At 39.9% G+C, this 19,454-nt stretch overlaps 1 protein-coding gene across 1 annotated transcript in view; it reads right to left on the reverse strand.

Moving 5' to 3' along the window:
* The window catches only part of KDM3B (lysine demethylase 3B), a 65,075-nt gene that overhangs the window by 25,598 nt on the left and 20,023 nt on the right, over positions 1-19,454 (reverse strand). The window contains exons 2-12 of the mRNA XM_059825304.1: positions 18,417-18,584; positions 15,904-16,017; positions 15,346-15,451; positions 13,771-13,895; positions 12,295-12,363; positions 10,790-11,368; positions 7,008-8,253; positions 6,437-6,638; positions 4,879-5,093; positions 3,667-3,819; positions 1,093-1,200 (exon numbers count right to left, since the gene is read on the reverse strand). Of these exons, the coding sequence (XP_059681287.1) occupies positions 1,093-1,200; positions 3,667-3,819; positions 4,879-5,093; positions 6,437-6,638; positions 7,008-8,253; positions 10,790-11,368; positions 12,295-12,363; positions 13,771-13,895; positions 15,346-15,451; positions 15,904-16,017; positions 18,417-18,584 (3,085 nt within the window). The remainder of the gene's footprint in view (positions 1-1,092; positions 1,201-3,666; positions 3,820-4,878; positions 5,094-6,436; positions 6,639-7,007; positions 8,254-10,789; positions 11,369-12,294; positions 12,364-13,770; positions 13,896-15,345; positions 15,452-15,903; positions 16,018-18,416; positions 18,585-19,454) is intronic.

Raw genomic sequence — 19,454 nt, forward strand, 5'->3', positions numbered from 1 at the left:
TGGGACAATCCCTAATATCAATACAGACTGGGGGATGAATGGATTGAGAGCAGTCCTGCAGAAAAGGACTTGGGGATACCGGTGGATGAAAAATTGGAGATGAACCAGTAACGTGTGCTTGCAGCCCAGAAAGCCATATTGTATCCTGGGCCGCATAAAAAGAAGCATGACCAGCAGGTCAAGAGAGGTGATTCTTCCCCTCTACCCTACTTGGAGTCCTGCATCAAGCTCTGGGCTGCCCAGTACAAGACAGACGTAGACCTGTTCGAGCGGGTCCAGAGGAGGGCCATGAAAATTATGAGAGTGCTTGAACACCTCCCCTGTGAAGAAAAGCTGAGATAGTTGGTGTGGTTCAATCTGGAGAAAAGAAGGCTCTGGGGAGACCTTCTTGTGGCCTTATATATAAAGGGGCTCATAAGAAAGACAAAGAGGCTTTTTACCAGGGCCTATAGTGACAGGACAAGGGGCAACAGTTTTAGAATGAAAGAGGATAGGTTTAGATTGGACGTAAGGAAGACATTTTTCACAATGAGGGTGGTGAGACACTGGAACAAGTTGCCCAGAGAAGCTGTGGATGCCCTAACCCTGGGAGTGTTCAAGGTCAGCTGGGATGGAGCTTTGAGCAACCTGACCTAGTGAAAGATGTCTCTGCCCATGGCAGGGAAGTTGGGCTAGATGAACTTCAAAGGTCCCCTTCAACCCAAACCATTCTATGATTCTATAATTTTCAGGACTAGTTATGTAAACAGTCAAGTAAATGGTCAGCACTGACCATTTACTTTCCCTCCCCCCTAACAGAAAAGAAAAAGAACTTTCTTGCAAGTTAACCAAATTTACTGATACAACTAAAAACAGCTGAGCACCAGAAGTCACAGCTAGTATCAGAAGAGTGTTCACTTCAAACACAGAGCTTGATCTTACTTGGGTTTCCTTACCCTTCAACCCTTCTGCTGCAGCAAGTGGAAATCTCCTCTAAATCCATGCTAGAAAAAGGTAACAGCTGGAACACCAACAATCTTAGTATTTTTTCCACTTGCTTGCTCAGAATTGAGAAAAAATTTGGAATTTTTCCTCTCAGGTTTCAAGCATTACCTGTACCAGGAATGATCTGTGTCGGCATAAGATTCTCTGGTTCATGAGACTGACCCTTTGCACACTTCAGCCATGAGAAGACTTCCTCATCACCAATCTCCTCTGTCTCTGGAATAAAGACACAAAGAAAGTAAAATTTTTGTACAAAAGTCACTAAAATTTTACAATACAGAATGTTTCTGCATCAATATAGTTTCTTTAGATTCTTTACAGCGTAGGAGATTAACCTGGTGATCTCAGAAATAAACTATAAATACAGACCATTAGAACAGGATCTACAGCAACTTCTTTGCCTCTTTGGATTATAAAACTACCACAGTTATTTTCCCTTCATGTCTAGTAGCTTGTTATTTTCAATCACCTAAAAATCTTGGCTTCTAACCTCAGTTTTTTAATATCGTATTCTTGTTCTCATTATGCTTTCCTAGGTTATAGAGTAATTCTATCTTTTCTTGTCATCTCCCAACATAAAGTATCTGCAGATCAGTTCCAGGAAGAGGAAACTAAGCTCTCCTGTCGGCATATCTACTTACAAAGCTAACAAGTAGCAAATTAATAGTTTGAAAAGTAGCCTGACAAATGTCTAATTCTTCAGAATTTAAACGAAGTTGGGCCTACAAATATGGAGCTGCATGCCATTCTCTTCCTTTAAAAAGGAAGCAGCGGGGGAAGGGTGAGTGGGATAGAATATGAGAAGGATCACATAAAACTTCATTTTGGGGTCCTTTAGATCTGGTATCTGCAAAGGTTGTTTCCACAGCACAAAGTTCAGAAGCCTCTTGAGGCAAGTAATTGTATTTAAGAAATGCCTTGGTTCTACATTTTGGCCCATTCCAAAATTTCAGACTTGATTAATAATCCATAATTACAATACTGTTTTCAGGAAGACATCATTGATAAACAATATATACACACACACACTATCATTTGACACTGTAAAATATCAATCTTTTCAATGCTGACCCTCCTCTGTACACCAGTGAGTAAAAGCTTCTCATATGCCCAGGACATCTCTTCATTTTATCTGGCACGGGTAAGGTTATCATATTTATGTCCTTGATGTGAGAAGAAAAGGGGTTAAGAGATACTATTGCCCTCGAATCACAGACATCTTTATATCACGTTCTTTCAGTGATATATTCAGTCCCAAATCCTTTTTCCAAATATTTACAGTGCCAGATACAAGAAACCCTATTCTTCTTACTTTCAACTATTTCCACTGTATCCTGGTGAACAATATCTTAAAGATTGTTCTGGGGTATTCTGACAGTAATTTCATAGGCTTCATTATTATACTGGGTCTGGCTGGGATGGAGTTAATTTTATTCATTGCAGCTCGTGTAGTGCTGTGTTTTAGACTTGTGACCAAAACAATGCTGATAACACACTGATGTTTTAGCTATTGCTCAACAGTGTATGCACAGTGTCCAGGTCCTCTCTGTTTCTCTAGATTGAGGGTGCCCAAGAGCCTGGGACAAACACCACTGGGCAGATGACCCAAACTAAGCAAAGGGATGTTCTATGCCATACAATGTCATATTCGGCAATAAAAACAGAGAGAAGGGAGTTTAAGGGGGCTAACCATCTTTTACTCGGGAAACTGCTGGGCGATGGTCTACCCGTGGGAAGTGGTGAGTGATTGCCTTTGCATCACTTGCTTTGTTTTCTTTTTCTCTTTTTCTATTTCTCCTTTGCTTATTAAACAACTTTCATCTTGACCCACGCATTTTCTTGCTTTTATTCTTCCTTTACTTTTTCCTCAGTCCCAGTGCCATGGGGGAGGGAGCAAGTGGCTGCGTGGTGCTTAGCTGCCTACTGGGGTTAACCCACAACAACGACATAAAAATAGGTGACTTTCTATTTTAAAAAAAACATTGTTTTTATAACTCAGTGTTCTCTGGCACCTTTATCATAATGAATAGACAGCAGCACTCACACTTATTAACATCCAGTATTTTGTACATCTGCTCCATATAATAATCTAACTGTCACTAATAGCCTTAAGCTTATTAAGACTGTCCATTGTCAGCACCCATGCTACCAAAGCAGTCTCGATACAGTAACATACACAAAAAAGCAATCAGGTATTCACTTTTGTGAACACAGTGTGCCTCTATTTGTTAGAAATTGAACTTACTGAACTTTTTCCTGAATTACAAACCCTAGCGTGGCAAGGAATCAAAAAAAGAAGAAAACTTTCCAATCTAACTCCTTGTTACAGAAAGGAATTCTCTGCAATGTCTGCTTAACTAGTTCATCTTGTGGTGGTTCCGAACTGTTAAGATACTACTTAATTTTTCTTTTATACGCTCTGAGGAAAAGATGGAACTATACAGTAGTCTGTCTCAGTAGAGAGCCTAATTCTAACCAAACAGATAAAACACAGGCATCTAAGGAAACAAAGAATGGAACAGCAGTATATAAGACAGCAGTGCCAAAATTCCAAACCTCCAGCCTCCCAAGCTGATACTCACTAACTCTCCCACAAAACCTTCAGCAACTTCCCAGAAACTAGCCCCACTGAAAGCCAGCCAGTTCAAAGATTACAGTGGGGGAAAAAAATCCAGTACTCACCGCTACGTGGACGATTTTTCCTCAGCCGGTAACAGTCCAGACAGACCCCAAAACCACACTTGCGACAAACCCAATGAATATTGAAGAGTGTGGTCTCACATACATCACACATTTCCCTCACGCCACGTACTGCTCGCTTCCATGCCACTTTCTCTATAAAGAGACGGAACATTAGGAATTATTGCTGTGACATTTTGCATTTCTCCCACCTAATTTGAGAATATCACAGTAACATTGATAAAGAAACAATTCACAGAAACAGTACTTGAGGGCAGAGTATAGAAACACATACTTTTTGCATCCAGAGGCACATTCTTTGAGTTGCTAGTCTTGTGACACTATTAAAATCCCCATTTCTAAGAGCAGGTAAGGTCAAGCCCCAAAATGCACACACCGCAAGGAAACGGAGCACCTTACAGAGTTCTGTAGTAACTGAATTTCAAGGAGCACTTATGGAACTTACAGCAAAATTATAAAACTTCTGCTAGTTTTATGATCAAATAATGTGATCTTACAGAACTACAAAAAATGTCTATTTATTTTTACTAATTGGATGCCTGTCAGCTCTTTGGATTCTAAACCAACGCATTCACTGAGGAAGGGGAAGTCTTCTCCAAATGGCTGCCCTTGAACATTCCAGAAGCTAAAGGGAAAAATCAGATAGTCAGAGCTATCCATGTGATAGGCTGAACTGGATACCTTTTGAAAATTTTGTCTAAAACCACTGCCCTTGTAGTGGTAACACTGTCAGCTGAGTCCTTGCAGGCTGATCGCAGGTGCTGCTCCCTCCCTAGAAAACCCTCTGCTTTTATGTGATGTCCCTGGGGCATAACAGGATAGGAATATGTAAGAAAAGCTGCTCATTAAAGCATAGCTGGTCAGGGTGGTAAGTGTTCTGGACTTATTTCTATTTTCTTAGGAGCACGGGTCAACCAATTTCTGCATTTATTTATTGAAAATTAATTTAACGATGTCTGGGAAAGTTACCGTTAGCTTCCTTGGTAGTAATGTTGCACTGGTCCAAAAGACAAATCCCTAATGCTGGTCCCACAATTACACACCCCCAAAGAAGTGACTATAGCCTTCTCTTTGGAAGAAAAGGAGAAGCATTTTAACAAGAAATTATATTACACTTTCAAACTCTATTCCATTGCATTGTACACACATTACACAGAGAAGACGGACAAAAAACACATCAAAAGCCCAGCTTACGATGTGGCTCCACCATCATCATTGCCTCCTTCTCTGACATAACAAGCTGGCAGAACTGGTCCCCAACATTGGCCAGGATATATTTGGAAGTTTCCAGATCGATCCCCTCTGCAGGGGAGGAGGAAGGAATCCATAGGCTCATGGCATCAGGGTCACTCTGTTGTGGGTTCAAGAAACCTTCTACTCGTAGAATACCTTTCCGGGTAAATACCAGCCTGCAGAAAACAGGATGGAGTAATTGAGCAGCTGCTCAACCGCCTTTAACTTATAATGCCATCTATGTCAGAACATAAAGCCAGAATGGGAAAAAAAGGCTTGAGCTAGAGTGCTATACTCTACAGTCAGTACAATTATTATGCAAATCCAAATAACACAGAGAATAAGGCACAAGAAGGCAATGGCTGCAAAACCCACTAGAATGAATCCCCAAGTCTCAATAAGTGTTGGTGGGAAATTCCACATACAGGAAATTGCTACAGCTTGGTAAGTCACATTTCTCTATACTACTAATAAAAAGAGATAATAAAATCCAATTTATTTGGGCTGCTGCATGATGCCGCTTGTAAAATTTTACAACTATTTTAACTCAGGAGAAAGTTATTTCCCAACTTTTGGGAAACCAGTAGTTCAGTTCAGCTAGCTAGGGCCACTAGCAATTGGCAACTGTTTTAACAGTTCACATTACAAGACAGACAAAAATCCTTATCGTACCTACTACTCCTACCACTGGTCTCCACAGAAACAAGTCACTACTGTTTTATCAGTAGCTGTTGACCCTACTAATCTTTGTGTGGTAAAAGATGCAACAACATAAGTTACAGAACCCTGAACGTCTCCTGCCAGTATTAAAGGTAATTTCATTTTCAAGCAAAACCAATCTTGTCTTTAATCTCAATGCTAGATTAATTTTTAACAAGTTCAGGAAGAGAAGCAGCTATAATCTGGACGGGTGGCACATACTAAAAGTTCACTTCATCCTTTATATGCCAGAAAGTGAACAAGCATCTTTTTGGAGAAAGATACATAGCACTTGCTAGAATAGGCAATTAAGGAAAACGAAGAAAAGCATGACAGGTCAAAGAACTGTAAGATGCGTACACAACACAGAGAAAACACAGGCAGTGTTCTACTCCTAAAAATCAGTTCTGTACTCAACAAAACCTAGTCAAACATTAGCTTCATGCTGGCAATGTTTAGTTACTTGTTGACCAAAATAAAATTTTATCTCTGTTCTGAACTCCTTATGAAAGAGGGAGAGAACAGATACTACATACAAACTGCTACCCAACAATAAAATTCTACCCAATAAAGCAAATTCAATCTCCTGAGGCTGGACCTGGAGGCTCACTTAGTACTATATAGCTGTATCGTCCGACAGCAGCTCTTCCCACCCCAGTGAGGGAATTCCAGTCAGGTGATGCAGGGAAATGCAAGACACTCAAAATCTTCGTTATTGTACCCAAGCACATTAAAGAAGTAAAACGTAATTACTTTGTGCTTGGACATGGTCCAAGCTCTGCACATAGACTACATGTGAAGGAAGGAAGAATTTGAGCACCTCCGGAAATGGAAGAAGCGACATGCCACAGTTGAGTCATCCTGCTCTTGCTCCTTAAATTTGCGGTACCGCTCCAGACGGCACTCCCGGCACTTGTGCAGATGTGGAGCTACATTGATGCAAGAGCCATCCTGGAGAAAAGGCTCACCTGACTGCTTCAGCTTCCTCACCTTACTCATATCTTTCAGCACAGATTGGCCAACTGGGTGAGGCAAAGTAGAATTAAAAATCCATTAGTTAACTGCAACAGCAAAAGGATACGAGCCCCGATAAACATATTTTTAGAGAGATCTGTATGCTCATACCCATGCAAAACCAATAAAACTCTTCAAGTCTGCAGCATACCACACTTTTGTCCTGACCAATGTAGGCGTAATCATTTCTCAAAGTGAACATATTAATACACATACAAGAAGCATTAAGCTTTAGCCTTGTAAATATCCTGTGTGTTGCCTACTGAGCATAAACAAGGTTTACATTTGTGATTAGTTCACATAGTTCATCACACAGGAGATATCCCAGTATCCCACCTCCTTGCGTCTTCCAAGACACCCTGCATTCAAGTCATCACCTTTTAGCGGAGCTGTGCGAGGCCGGCCCTTGGGGGCTTGCTTCCCTTTTCCTTTCCCCAGCAGCAATTCAGCATTGCGCTCTGCATTGGGGCCTAGCTTTGCCATCAAGTGGTCTGGGATTCCCTTCATACAAGCCTTGGCCTGCAACTGGTCTTCAGAGTCACTCAAATCTGATAGGTCACTATTGGTACTGGAGTCCGAGTCCTGTTTGGATGTCAAGCTCCGCTCATCTAGAGAGAACCTTTTCACAGCTTCAAAAGGGGCTTTGTTCTCCTGGGGAAACTCTGCCTGTGAAGAGAAAAAGCCAGGTGGATGTCTGCCAAACACATTAGAAAAAGTTTTCAGAAGAGGATTGTCCTGCTGCCCAGGCCCAACAGCTGGTTTTTCTTCTGTTGGGCTGGAGGAAAGTGTGGGCATCTCAATAGGCTGTGTCAGGTTGCTGGTCGGTGAGCTGGAACGGCCGTTCCCTACAGTGGAAGGGCTTTGAACACCAGCAGCAACTGTTGAACCAGGATTACCGGAGATCATCTTTGAAGAGTCAGTTGTTATAAACAAGGTTTTCTTCTTAGCAAGAGAAGAGTCTGTAGAGGTGAGTGATTCCGGCCAGCCAGAAGTGGCCTTATGACCCACAGGTGCAGAGGGAGTAGAAACCCCTGTCTGAGATGAAGATGCAAAGCCACTGAAAGGACTAAGTTCTGCTTTCTCAGCAAACGCCAGGAAAGGGTTTGAGGGTTCCTCTCTTGATAGCTTTGGGGGCTGTAAAAATAGGTTTTCATGACTATCTGGGGGGCGAGTATTCAACAGACTTCGTGAAAAGGCTGGAGTAAGGGTAGGCATAGATTCCACAGGCAGCTTCCGCTCCACAGAACTGCCAGACTGGGCTCCTGGTTTAGTGTCCACTGAAAGAATTTTACCTTTACAGATCCCAGCACCCACACTCTCTGTACACTGCTTGAATGAGTCCCGACTAGAAGCATCTTCAGTCAAGCTCTCTGAAATGACTGTGAAGTAGTTACTGGAAGGTAGATTTTGGGACATGCATTGAAAAAACAAGTTCTTGGACAGATCAGAATCTTTCTGAGCCTCTTGTCCAGTACTACAGCCAAAAGGAAATCCAGAAGGCTTGCTTTCTGGAGTCACCACTCCATTTGATTGGCTCCTTCCACCCCCAAATACCAAGGACTGGGAAGCACTTGGGAGAGAGACTCCAAATCCAGAAGCTGCCAAAAGTGAATTTCGGGAATTCTGAAACAAAATTGAAGAGCATTAGCCTATTAAAGGACTCTTGTTTGATTCAGCAATACTTTGGTTCATCTAATTGTACAACTAGCATTCTACTTATCCACCTGTAATAGAAACTTCCAGCAGAATTATTTGCAATGAAGAAACTTCTTTACAGATTCTGCTAGACTAATTTTTCTTACCTACAAGCTATTGAAACTAATGAGCTAACAGTGTCTGTTACATACCAAAGACACATGGAGAAAATGAACACTTAATGTCTTACCACGCCTTAGAACAAAAGTGAGACACAAGACAACATGAACTAACTCACAGAAAAGCAAGTTATTTAAACTACTGACTGTTTTAATTCAAGCAAGAAGGGAACATTAATTGAAACTGCTTTTCAGTAATCTCCTGTCTTTCACCCTCCCCCAAGATCATCCTGACAAGCTTCTCCTACTTAACCAGCACACTTAAAATAATTAACTTAGTTTGCAAAGTTAGTTAAACAAAGAATACCCTCCAGCACTTAGTGAACAAACTGTTCCTGGGCACAGCAAGCCACATCTGCTGACAGGTAGACAGATGCCTGTGACGTGGTGCCTTCCAGGGGATTACTCAATAGAGGTTAAACACAAAGGGCTTAATTTTTATGATCTTCAAATACTGAAAAGCTTTCTGACTTGCAGATTTCTACTAGACTCATAACTGTGATATGGAATATTCACTTATTCTCTTCTCAATTTATACTTACTCAGATTTTCCAATTCCCACAGTCCTACGGTAACTGATTATATTCTGCGACTAACTCATCAGTTCTATTCCTTTTCTTTGAGTTTCCACTTAAAAATATTCTCATGAGGAATATTCCTTATTAATAAACTTTTATTTCAAGGCCATGTTAAATACAAACACAGCCTCTGCACAACACATCTTACTGGTCATTAGTGCCACTGCACACCTACCGCACTGCAAACTAATGTTTAGTTTGTTCCTCATTATCAACCTCCAGTTGTAATAACTTCAATAACATATTAATGTCCCCCATGACAGTTTTTTCCAGATACTAGAATTTCAGATATTTCTTTTTAGAGCCAAACAATTTTCACAAACTGAGTTCTAACAGTTTTAAAAAGCATATGGATATGAATGCAAACCAAGCTTATTAAGTAATCTCAAGGACCAAATCACACCATGATAAAGTGGACAGTCTGAAGCAATAACACATGTGAACTATCTACAACACTCTTACTGATTTATGTCAGATTCCCTCCCCCAAGGAAAATACAGTTTGAAATGGACTAGTGCTCTACCTGCAAATTCTGAAGACAGACTATTAATAATGATTTAAAACAAGTGATTTGGGGTTGGGGAGAGGGAGGGAAGGAGAGATGGTACCAAAATTTCTCAGTACAATTAAAGTTCTTCTTAATACCACTGATGATAGATACAATTTTGACCATTCACCTACACAATTTGTAGTTGCGCCCAACTCTGAACTTTTTTTTTTTTGGTGGGGGCATGGGTGGTGTGGAAGAGAGAGCAGGTTATATTGTTATGTAACAATTTAATTATGTAACACTCCTGTCTTCTACAGTTCTACTTCTCCTTTACACCTTACCTTCTAGGAATCTTTATCCCCAGGTAAGCACCTTGCCTTTCCCCCCGTTCCATTAGCTAATACAAAAGACAGGGATGAAAGTAATCCATTTAACTTCCTGGCAATCAGCTTGGACTCTCCAATGTATGTTCCATTTTCTTCACATTTTTATACAGTAGACTACAAGTTTCTTACTTTTTGCTGTACTTACTGAGGTGGGATTTTGTTTCTGTTTTGTTTTTACAAGCCTACTTAAAAAGTCTTCTATTTTGTTTTTAACAAGGTTTCCCTTCTACTTTTCCCCTTGAAAACAAAGACACAACTAAAAGGCCTTCAAGCTGCTTCCAGACTAACTTCTTTATTAAAATTTATTCTAAAGGTACCCATCTCAAATGTTTTAATTATTTCTTTGTTTTCAGCCCTAGAGCATATATGATGCAACTGGCTCATTTTTCTACTACGGAGATATCATAACTGTAACAGACAAGCTGGGCATCTAGGAAAGGTCCTCTAAATGTAGCCTCATTGTTTTTCTGGTTTTGAGGCTTTTTTTTTTTTTAAAGTAACTTAAATGTTGAACTCAGTGCACATTCTCATGCATATTTGTTTATATAAAGGCAAGAGATAAAGTAAGTTGTATTCCATATGACACAACAAAATTAATTATATTAACTGCAGTGCTTAAAGTGACTTTAAAGCTGCATTTCTCAGATTAAGGCTTAATAAAGATAAGAGTGCTAAGAAGTTGTCTCTTACAACTCCTCTACCAAAGATCTTAATTTTCTTTTGAGTTCTTCCTTAGATCAGATAATAGAACGGTTTTCTTTGGGAGGGATTCATCAGAGAAAAAGTAGTTTTCTCAATTCATGAACACACTTTGTAACAGGAATATGTTGCAGAATATCTGTTGCAAATATATATGTCTGTCTTGAGTATGCTGGATCATGAGCTACTCACCTCCCCCTGGGCTTGTGATCGGCCCGTTTTCAGTTTCTCCTGTCCAGTAACAGCTGGCAAACTGGTATCAGAGATTCTCACAGTTGTTGGTGTCAAAGCAGTTGTAGTAACTGCAGTTGCAGAAGTCACCGTACCTTGGCCAACCTGTTCCAGTGATTTTCCTGCCTCTTTACATCCAGATCCAATTAGTAACGCTTGTCCAGCCACAGAGGAAAATGGAGTGAAGGGCAATGGTGTGTCACCACTGACTGGCTCATCCTGGACTACTAGTGTTCGGCCATTCTCTTTGGTATAAGTGGCAAAGCGAATATTGCGATTAATCTGAGGAATGAATGAAGGCAACTGTTTGGCCCTTGGATCCGGTCCTGTTTCGCTATTGGAGCCTCCCTTCCAAGGACCTCTGCTTGCTTCACCTCCATCACTACCATTGCTATCCACCTCACCCCTCTCCTTTAGCTTCTTTGTTGCAGGATCACACCCAGAATCTGAAGCGTTTTTCCTCCTCCGTCCATCCTTTCCCTCCAGACTTTCCTTCTTCTTTTTCCCTTTAGATGATTTAGCTGCTTTTACACTCCCTCCCTATAATAGGGAAAACCATGCAATCACTAAACAGAACAATCAGGAATACCTGTTCAAAGAACATTTTTCTGTTAGAACGAAGAATACATTACACTGCTCTTAAGTTCAGGAAGACTTCTTTTAATCACAAATAGAGACATTTAAGGAAAGATACTATGCGAACACAGAACACAAGTGTAAGTGCAATCCTGTTGTTTTGTACTGGGATAGGGTCTTCAAAGTAAGATTTTTAGCTGAGCTACTTTGCTGTAGCACACACCACATCATGGCACAGATTTTGAGAAACATGCAACATGGCCATACCCCAACATAGTTCCTGCTAATGTATGAAAACTATTTGCACACTAATTTTTGCTACAAGTCTAATCCCCACAGTTCTTTTGAAGGGCACACTTTCTGTCCACTACCCAAAGCCTACAATATTTAACTACATAGCTTGCCCTTTAGCCTACGGTAAAAACACAGGTTCAAATGTTATTATGGAACCTCTCAGCTGAAGCAATGAAATGTCACAAGCATACAAGCCTGCTTCAGAGAAGCCAGATGGTAATTTTTAGAAATGCCTAAAAAGGTCTGTGAAGAAGCACAGAGTCATCCTGTCACAAAAAGGCAGTGAGCACAGAGACACTCTTTATCAGATGCTACCCTTTAAAATGGAGCACAACCGCCATGTTTATTGAAACCGCCCCCAAGATCCATGCTAAACTTAGTAAAACAGGCCTGAACGAAAAGAAAATAGATTGTTTAAAGAAAGCTGTGACCATTTCTCAAACTGGTAAAGAAAATTTTCCCCTTCCAATTACATTACCAAAACCCCACAGTGAACATAGCATCAGTTTTCAGTTGTTTCCACGTTTTAGATGTTTTATATCTAAATCTTTATAAAGTTTCACACTGTACATACAAGACCTGAACCGTTGTAGTACCTCGCTTGGAGAAGTGTTATCCATCACCACATGAATCAGTCGAGGATCCACTGACTTTATTTCACCACTCTTAATTTTTATGCAGATTGATATTGAGGAGGTAGGAGGAACAAAAGAAGAGGTTAGGTTTTAATTCCGAGTATATAGTATCAACATAAGAGACCTTAAACACAGGGTTACTCTGCAGCCCCTCTCCCATTTGCCTTTTCTTTCTGTCCCACTTTCTTAGTAATACTACAGCCTTCCAGTTCACCTATCCTTTTCGTCCTTCTCCAGTTCAAAAACTTTCAGATTTGATTCCTATCACTGTTTCCTTGTATATTTGTTCTACTGAGTATCTCCAGAGGCATTCATTGCATTAAACACAGCTGCTCTTTCATTTAATTTAATATTGTTCTAGCACATTCACTCTGCTAGATGTAGAAAAGACTACTGGAAGGAAGCACATCGATTTATGCTAACTATCCTCATCAGCGTCTCCCCAGAAGGAGCAATGAATACCCAATCTCTATGACTGTGCTTGGAGGTTACCTTTTTATTTCACAGTAGATAGGCAGTAAGTTGGGTGCTTCCTGGCATGTATCTGCTGAAAGCATATACTCCACAATTTCAATGCCTCTTCGAAGTACTATACTTAATTATCATACATAGTATACTTCTTTCCTGTGCACCAGCAATAAATCTAGTAGCCAGAGCGCAGGATTACCGCATGTGCACACAGGACTTACCGGGCACGTTCAGCGCATTCATTCTGCACATGTATTTTACTGCACATGGAAAAGGCTATGGGGGCATGGGGCACAGGGTGGGAAGAGTGCTGCTGCTGCTACAGTAGTTTACACACAGCACCACAGACCTGCTCCCAGTTGCTCCTGAAAAAGGGAGCCATTAGGAGCAGGCTGCTGGTACGACTGAACTACCTGTCAGACCGCACAGAAGCACAGAATACAAACCAGATAACTCTAGCAGTGCACAGATATTCTGTGCTGTTTACAACACTTACTAGGTTTACTGATAGGAATAGGGCAAAAGTAAACAGTCTAAGCTAAAATACATCAATCAATTTTGTTTAGACTAAGACTTTGTCTTTTATGCTACACTTGTTTCAAACCACTTGTACAGCCTGTCAGATAGAAGCTGAGAGAAGGCATAGGAAGACCAGAGCATAACAGACCCAGAAGGTAGCTTTCTGTACATCAGCATGCTCTCCCATCCAGAAGGCCACTTCCAATATTTTTTCATACAGCATTTATTTCCAAAGAAATTCTTATAGCTTCTTTTATAGAAGTGAGCTGTGTACCATCATTTATTGTGAAAAATCGTCATAACAGAATCTGCAAATTGTAACATAATTACTCATCTTTTAAAGCAAAAAACAAAGAACCAGAAGTACAAGTTTTGGTGAAGCTGTCATTCTCCACGAGCTATTAAGGAATGGTATTTCAGGAATGCCAAAGCAGTGCTTCGTATTTTTACCTCAGTCACAGACACCTCCATAAGACGAGTTATTGGGTCTTGATGGCTCACAACACCACAGAGCCAGCTATTTTCATCCTCTGGTTGGTAAACCTTAACTCTTTGGCCTTGGACGCTGTAAGGACCTGGAAAAGAAAGACTGAGTACATTTTCCAAGCAAGCTTTATGTCATATTAGTTAAGAGTCATACAATTAAAAAAAAAAAAAATTCTGTGCACATAATTAGGGCTTGAAGTGTCATCTTTCAGGTGGAAAGAAATTAAAACGCTAGGGCTTCTGCTGCAAATCCTGCATAAGCCAAGCATTCTATTGTAAAAAGTCAGTAAGCCCTCATTGCTGTAACTCAAAACTATTGTAAAGACAAAATTAATACAGTTTACAAGAAAGAAAGATGTGAAAGATCAAAATAAACTCATTCCTCTGACAAGATCAAGCTAGACGGGGGCTCCTTGCTAACTAAACTCTTTTGCTTTCTAACCTACAGGTCAGTAATTATGAAGCATCAATCCAGTGGACAGTCATAGCATTCTGACTCAGTCCAGAAGCATCAAATCCCAGTATAAACTGCATGCAGTTCAGAATAGAAACATATATTTGTAACTGTGGACAATTTAATATAATTGCACAAATATCCAACGTCTCTAAACCAACCAGTCTTAGTTCTTTGACACGGGTAATGGATCATCTACAGAAAGGTTTCCTCCGACCCTGCCCTCACTCTCCACATCAGCATGCAGAGCTTTCCTCCTACCCTAAGTCCAGACAAAAAAAACTTAGTTAATATGAGATGATCAAAATCCACATGATCCAACAGCCTGTATCCGATACAACCAGAACTAGGTGCTTCACAAGAAGGCTCCAAACTGGACAATTCTTAAGCTATTGCTCATGTAAGATGTATTGTCCTCATAGCATTTTTATCAATAAGCATTTTATTTAACCAAAAGGCACCAAATCCCCATTAAGAATTACATAGTCCTTCAAATGTAATACAGTGGCCTATGTCTAGGGTGGCCACCTGGCCCATGAACCCAAACTCTGGGTAGAAAATCATTTTAGCACTTGAACTAGAAGACCCCAATCCAACAACAACAGGTGCAATCAGGCTTAACGGTAATACACAATCCAGAAAACGGTTAAGGTATTAAGTCTGTGCTGAGCAGCCACGGCCACACCATATTTTCAACTTAAATTCATGTATTCATTATCAAAATGCCAACATTTGAATTTGACATAACAACTATAGAACAGGATCAAAACTTTAAAAATACAAAACTGAAACTTGGAATAAGGGAAGTTATAAATACATGGATGTTATCAATATTATGCTGTCCTACTTTAACTACATCTTCAGTGATCATTCCCAGTAGGCATTTCTGGTTGTATCTCAGCAACTGCTTACCTGTATCTGTGACAAAATAATGCTTCTTTGTAAAGAACTTGCAAAACAATACAGAAAATTGACCTTCCAAATCAAACAGTAACAGATATTATTACTATTCTCCTTCACGAATCCCAGCATAATCTAACTGTTCCACAACAAAGTAGCTCTGAGATAGAAAAACACAGTCTCACCTCTACTAAATATCTCCTGAAGCTTCTGGTCACTGATCAATGCATTGACAGATTCTCTTAGTGAAGGCTGTTCCTGCAGAATCTGATTTTGACTCTCTGTTCCCATCTGCCAACAACAAACAGTATTAACATAAAAGTATAGTCTTTTAAGGTAATAGAATCATTAGTTTTTAAGGGACAGCTCTTCTTGGACTGCTCTCAGAGACTGACAAACAAAAAAAAAAAGGGAGAATTAAGAAAAACATTGCTGAACATGCCAGGAGGAAAAAAGGACTAGTATGCAAAAGCTGTTGCAAAACTTCCATTGCAATTATCAGCTACTCGATGCTTGACAGCTAGGTCTCCAACTGACCAATATAGAGAGGAACTAGGACTTTTTGAATGCAGATGGAGGTTAGTGTAAGCACCTGGAAAAGCAGGGAAACAAATGCAAATAGAATATAGGGCAGTGAAAGGAGGAAGACAAGAATATGGAAGTGGAACAGTAAAATAAAAAATTAATCTGACAATCACAGCACAAAGTTAAATCGGCACTTTAACTGAACACAGTTCAGATACCTGAAACAAACGTAATCCACTGGCATCAGACAGGAAACGTAAATGTCTGTCCAGAAGAAACTCCACTGGGACCACAGAGCCTAAACCCAGCTTATCTACTAGAGGAGTGAAGGTCTGTGATGAACAACAAAAAACAAAGATTATAAAAATGACCGAGCACACATACAGGCCAACAATAGTTGTTTTCACATGCTATTTAAGTATCACAAAGAATAAAAAGTTTAATTTCTCAACTTGCACCACCCAGTGCCTGAGTTTTAATGCAAATTATTACTCATTATGTCTAAGCCAATAATTCTTGCAAGTGTGGCATATTACAAGAAGGAATTACAGAAAATTGGCTGCACTTCTTTATTAGAACTTAAAGCAGAACTGAAAACACTTTTTGTGGTATTTGTTTTTTCATAGGTAAGCACCTCCTGATGCTCAGGTTAAAAAAAAGCTTTGGTTAATGGTTCAAACTATGCTATATATTTCAGGTATAGCCTCCTGAAAGAGGCATTTTTATTTCCGTACAGAAGTCAGGTGTAAGTAACCTATAGGCATATTAATGAAGGGGAGCTTTTTTTGCTAGTGTTTTACACAAAACTGAAGTTCATAACAGGTGTACTATTGATATTCAAGCTGCAGGACTAATCACCAAAAATACCTAGCAGAATCAGAACAATAACCTTATAACGTAACTTGCTGATGGAAGAGGAAGTTGCCGACCACTGGAGTCTTTGAAACATGTTATTTGTCTCGCACTCACACTTACATGATTTTAACATACAAGTATTCACAACTTTTTTCCCTTAACAGCTCTCACCAAGTTTGTTCACACTCCATTCTCCTGTACACAACAGTATGAATATAAAATTTGTTTTCTCAGTTTGTGTAAAACTATTTCCTAAAAGTGAACAGGACTACAAGAAAGTGACAATGAAGGATGAACACACATTCATATATGATATATCTCAAACAAAAACCCCCAAAACCACCACAACCCCCCCAGAAAAAAACCCACCATCCACCTTGTAACGCTAAGTAATTGGCTTCACAGAATTGTCCACATTGCACATATGTAATCCGGTGCTTTGGCTAACTCCAGCTTGCATTCCCATGCAGTTATTTGGGTAGGCCTCTAGTACCTAGTGAAAGCTTGAGTGCTCACACGGCTGTCCAGAGTACAGGGGATGGCAACATTTTTTCAGCAAGTCTATATGTATAGCTTGACTTCTAGGGGAAATACTCTGGGATCTTAGTGCACCCATATTTGCTTCTAACAGTCTTCTAACAGGTTCTGACACAACTCATTACAGAATCAGTGTGCAGACTATGTAACACCCCCAAATCACTCAGGTATCAAGATACTTGGGAATCATCTAAAAGAAATGGATCCTGTACAAACACAGTTTCCCAGATGAAATTAAACTGGAGTACACTCTTGAAGACAAGTTGGAGGGAAAACTCCACCTATGGAAAAAACACTATATACAGAATCTCTGCTGTAAAGGCCTGGTTCTCTTCTGCCTTAAGACAATGGCAATAAAGAAACTCTCAGAGAAAGACGCAGTGCTGAACTTGTTACTTTGAGCCCAAGTGTCAATTTAAAACACTAAATTCAAATTCTACCAAGGCACAAGGTCCTGGATGGGAAAAAACATTTCAATGTGCTCATGCACAAAATGTAGTATTAAAAAGCAGAGAGTACGATCCCAAGCAGTCCAAGGACTGCAGGAGAGAAAAGAAACAAAAGAAGGGCAAAATAATAAAAATTAGACAGCATGAAAATGAGGGTAGGATTCTCACATATAATGATCTTTCCCCTTCAGAAGCCCTTAAGAGAAGAAAGAAGGATCTAAGAAATGCTCTTCACTATACGCTACTCACCAGGATGTTTGCAGAATGGGTATACTCGGATATGCTAGCTAAAACATACTAGCTTTGATCTCAAGCGGCATGACATGTAACTGCCATGTAAACAGCAATATAGATAACCACTTCAAGAAACACTATAAAATTTTGCATGTAGTGTTAGTTAATGCTGACAAGAACACTGAAATAAAATTTTTAGTTTAGATTAGGAGTGGCCAACTTATGGCTTATAGGTCAGGTACAGCCCACAGTCTGTTCTCTTCCCCAAAGAGAGTCCATAGTAAGACCAAAAGGCTTATCCTCACAATGCAGAAAAGCCTAACACACTCAAAGTTCTAAAAATAGGGAAAAATAATCTTTTCAGATATGTACAACATTTCTTCAGAGACCCACTGGTAAACAATATCTCATTTCTGTGACGTAACAGCTTTCAGTTTCTAGGGCAGGAACTGGAAGCATACGGCCTCTCAGATACCTTTCTAAAGGCACTGTAACTCCCAGCTAACTGCTCTCCTATTTACCATTTAAAAAAATCCATCCCCCAGCATTTTTTGTTAGCTGCATAACGATGCCCTGTACGATACCCAAGCCTTGTGTTTCACAGTAGAGTTGATGCAAACCTCTGAGGATATCAGAGCTGTTGGCTAAATACTCACCAGTGCAGGCCACTGTGCCAGTGAGACTCGAGTCCCCTGAAGCATAACTGGATCGTTTCGAGGTGCCCAAACCAATGATCCTTCCAGCAACAACACTATAACTTCTTCAGCATGGACTTTCACCCAGGCATGTTGCTTCCAGTTACAGCCATCGAATTCCACAAAGATCTGGTAAAAAAAAAGTTTAGAAGGCATTTCAGCTCTTTTCAGACACAGAATAGAAAACAAGAAGATTCCTACAATCCCTGCGGATAAAGAGACAGCAGCTTTAGTCAGAAAAATCAGGGTAAGTGTTGTAATGATAACGCTGACCACATCACATCTACATAGCTAGCAAACATTACAAAACAAACGGGAATCAAATTCACAGCAATTACTAACCTATGGAAAATGATTTATCCCCAAACACACACCACTGGCTCCAAATGCTGCATTTCCCCATACAAAATTAAAGATGTGAAAATTGTTCATCCCAAAATACAGGTGATGACCCAAAGCAAGCCTCCTTCATATTGGGATTTTTTTGAGAATTTAGACACTCTTACTTGGCACTTCAACAGACAGCCTGTATCAGTATGGTTAACTGACATTCACAGAATTAAATCCTTCATGCAGCGAAGTTTGTGTTTGTGAAATCCACTCTAAACCAGAAGTTTTGTGTTGCCTTGTACATTATTAAACTCCCTGAACCAAATGTAAATATTTTGGATGGCATGAGATTATCCAGAAGTATCTACTCACTACATTACCTTATTTACAAGCGTGACAATATAAACCACACTAAAATTCTAAATCACTATTCTGAGATACCATCCTCTTTTTTCCTATCACAAAGGACAAATGTTAAAGTCATATGAAATTACATGGCAAGAATGCTAAGAACAGGAACATGGGTTACAAGTCTCATGCCACATCCTAACAACTAAGGCTATTAAATGTTAAAACACTGTCGCTTTCCAATCTTTCATCTACAGACCTTACATACTACACAAATATAATCAAATATGTCAGATGAACGGCAAGAAATTCCTAATCAGT

Source organism: Gavia stellata, chromosome 16 (genome assembly GCF_030936135.1).
Source record: "Gavia stellata isolate bGavSte3 chromosome 16, bGavSte3.hap2, whole genome shotgun sequence".
In the NCBI taxonomy this organism is placed as follows: Eukaryota; Metazoa; Chordata; class Aves; order Gaviiformes; family Gaviidae; genus Gavia; species Gavia stellata.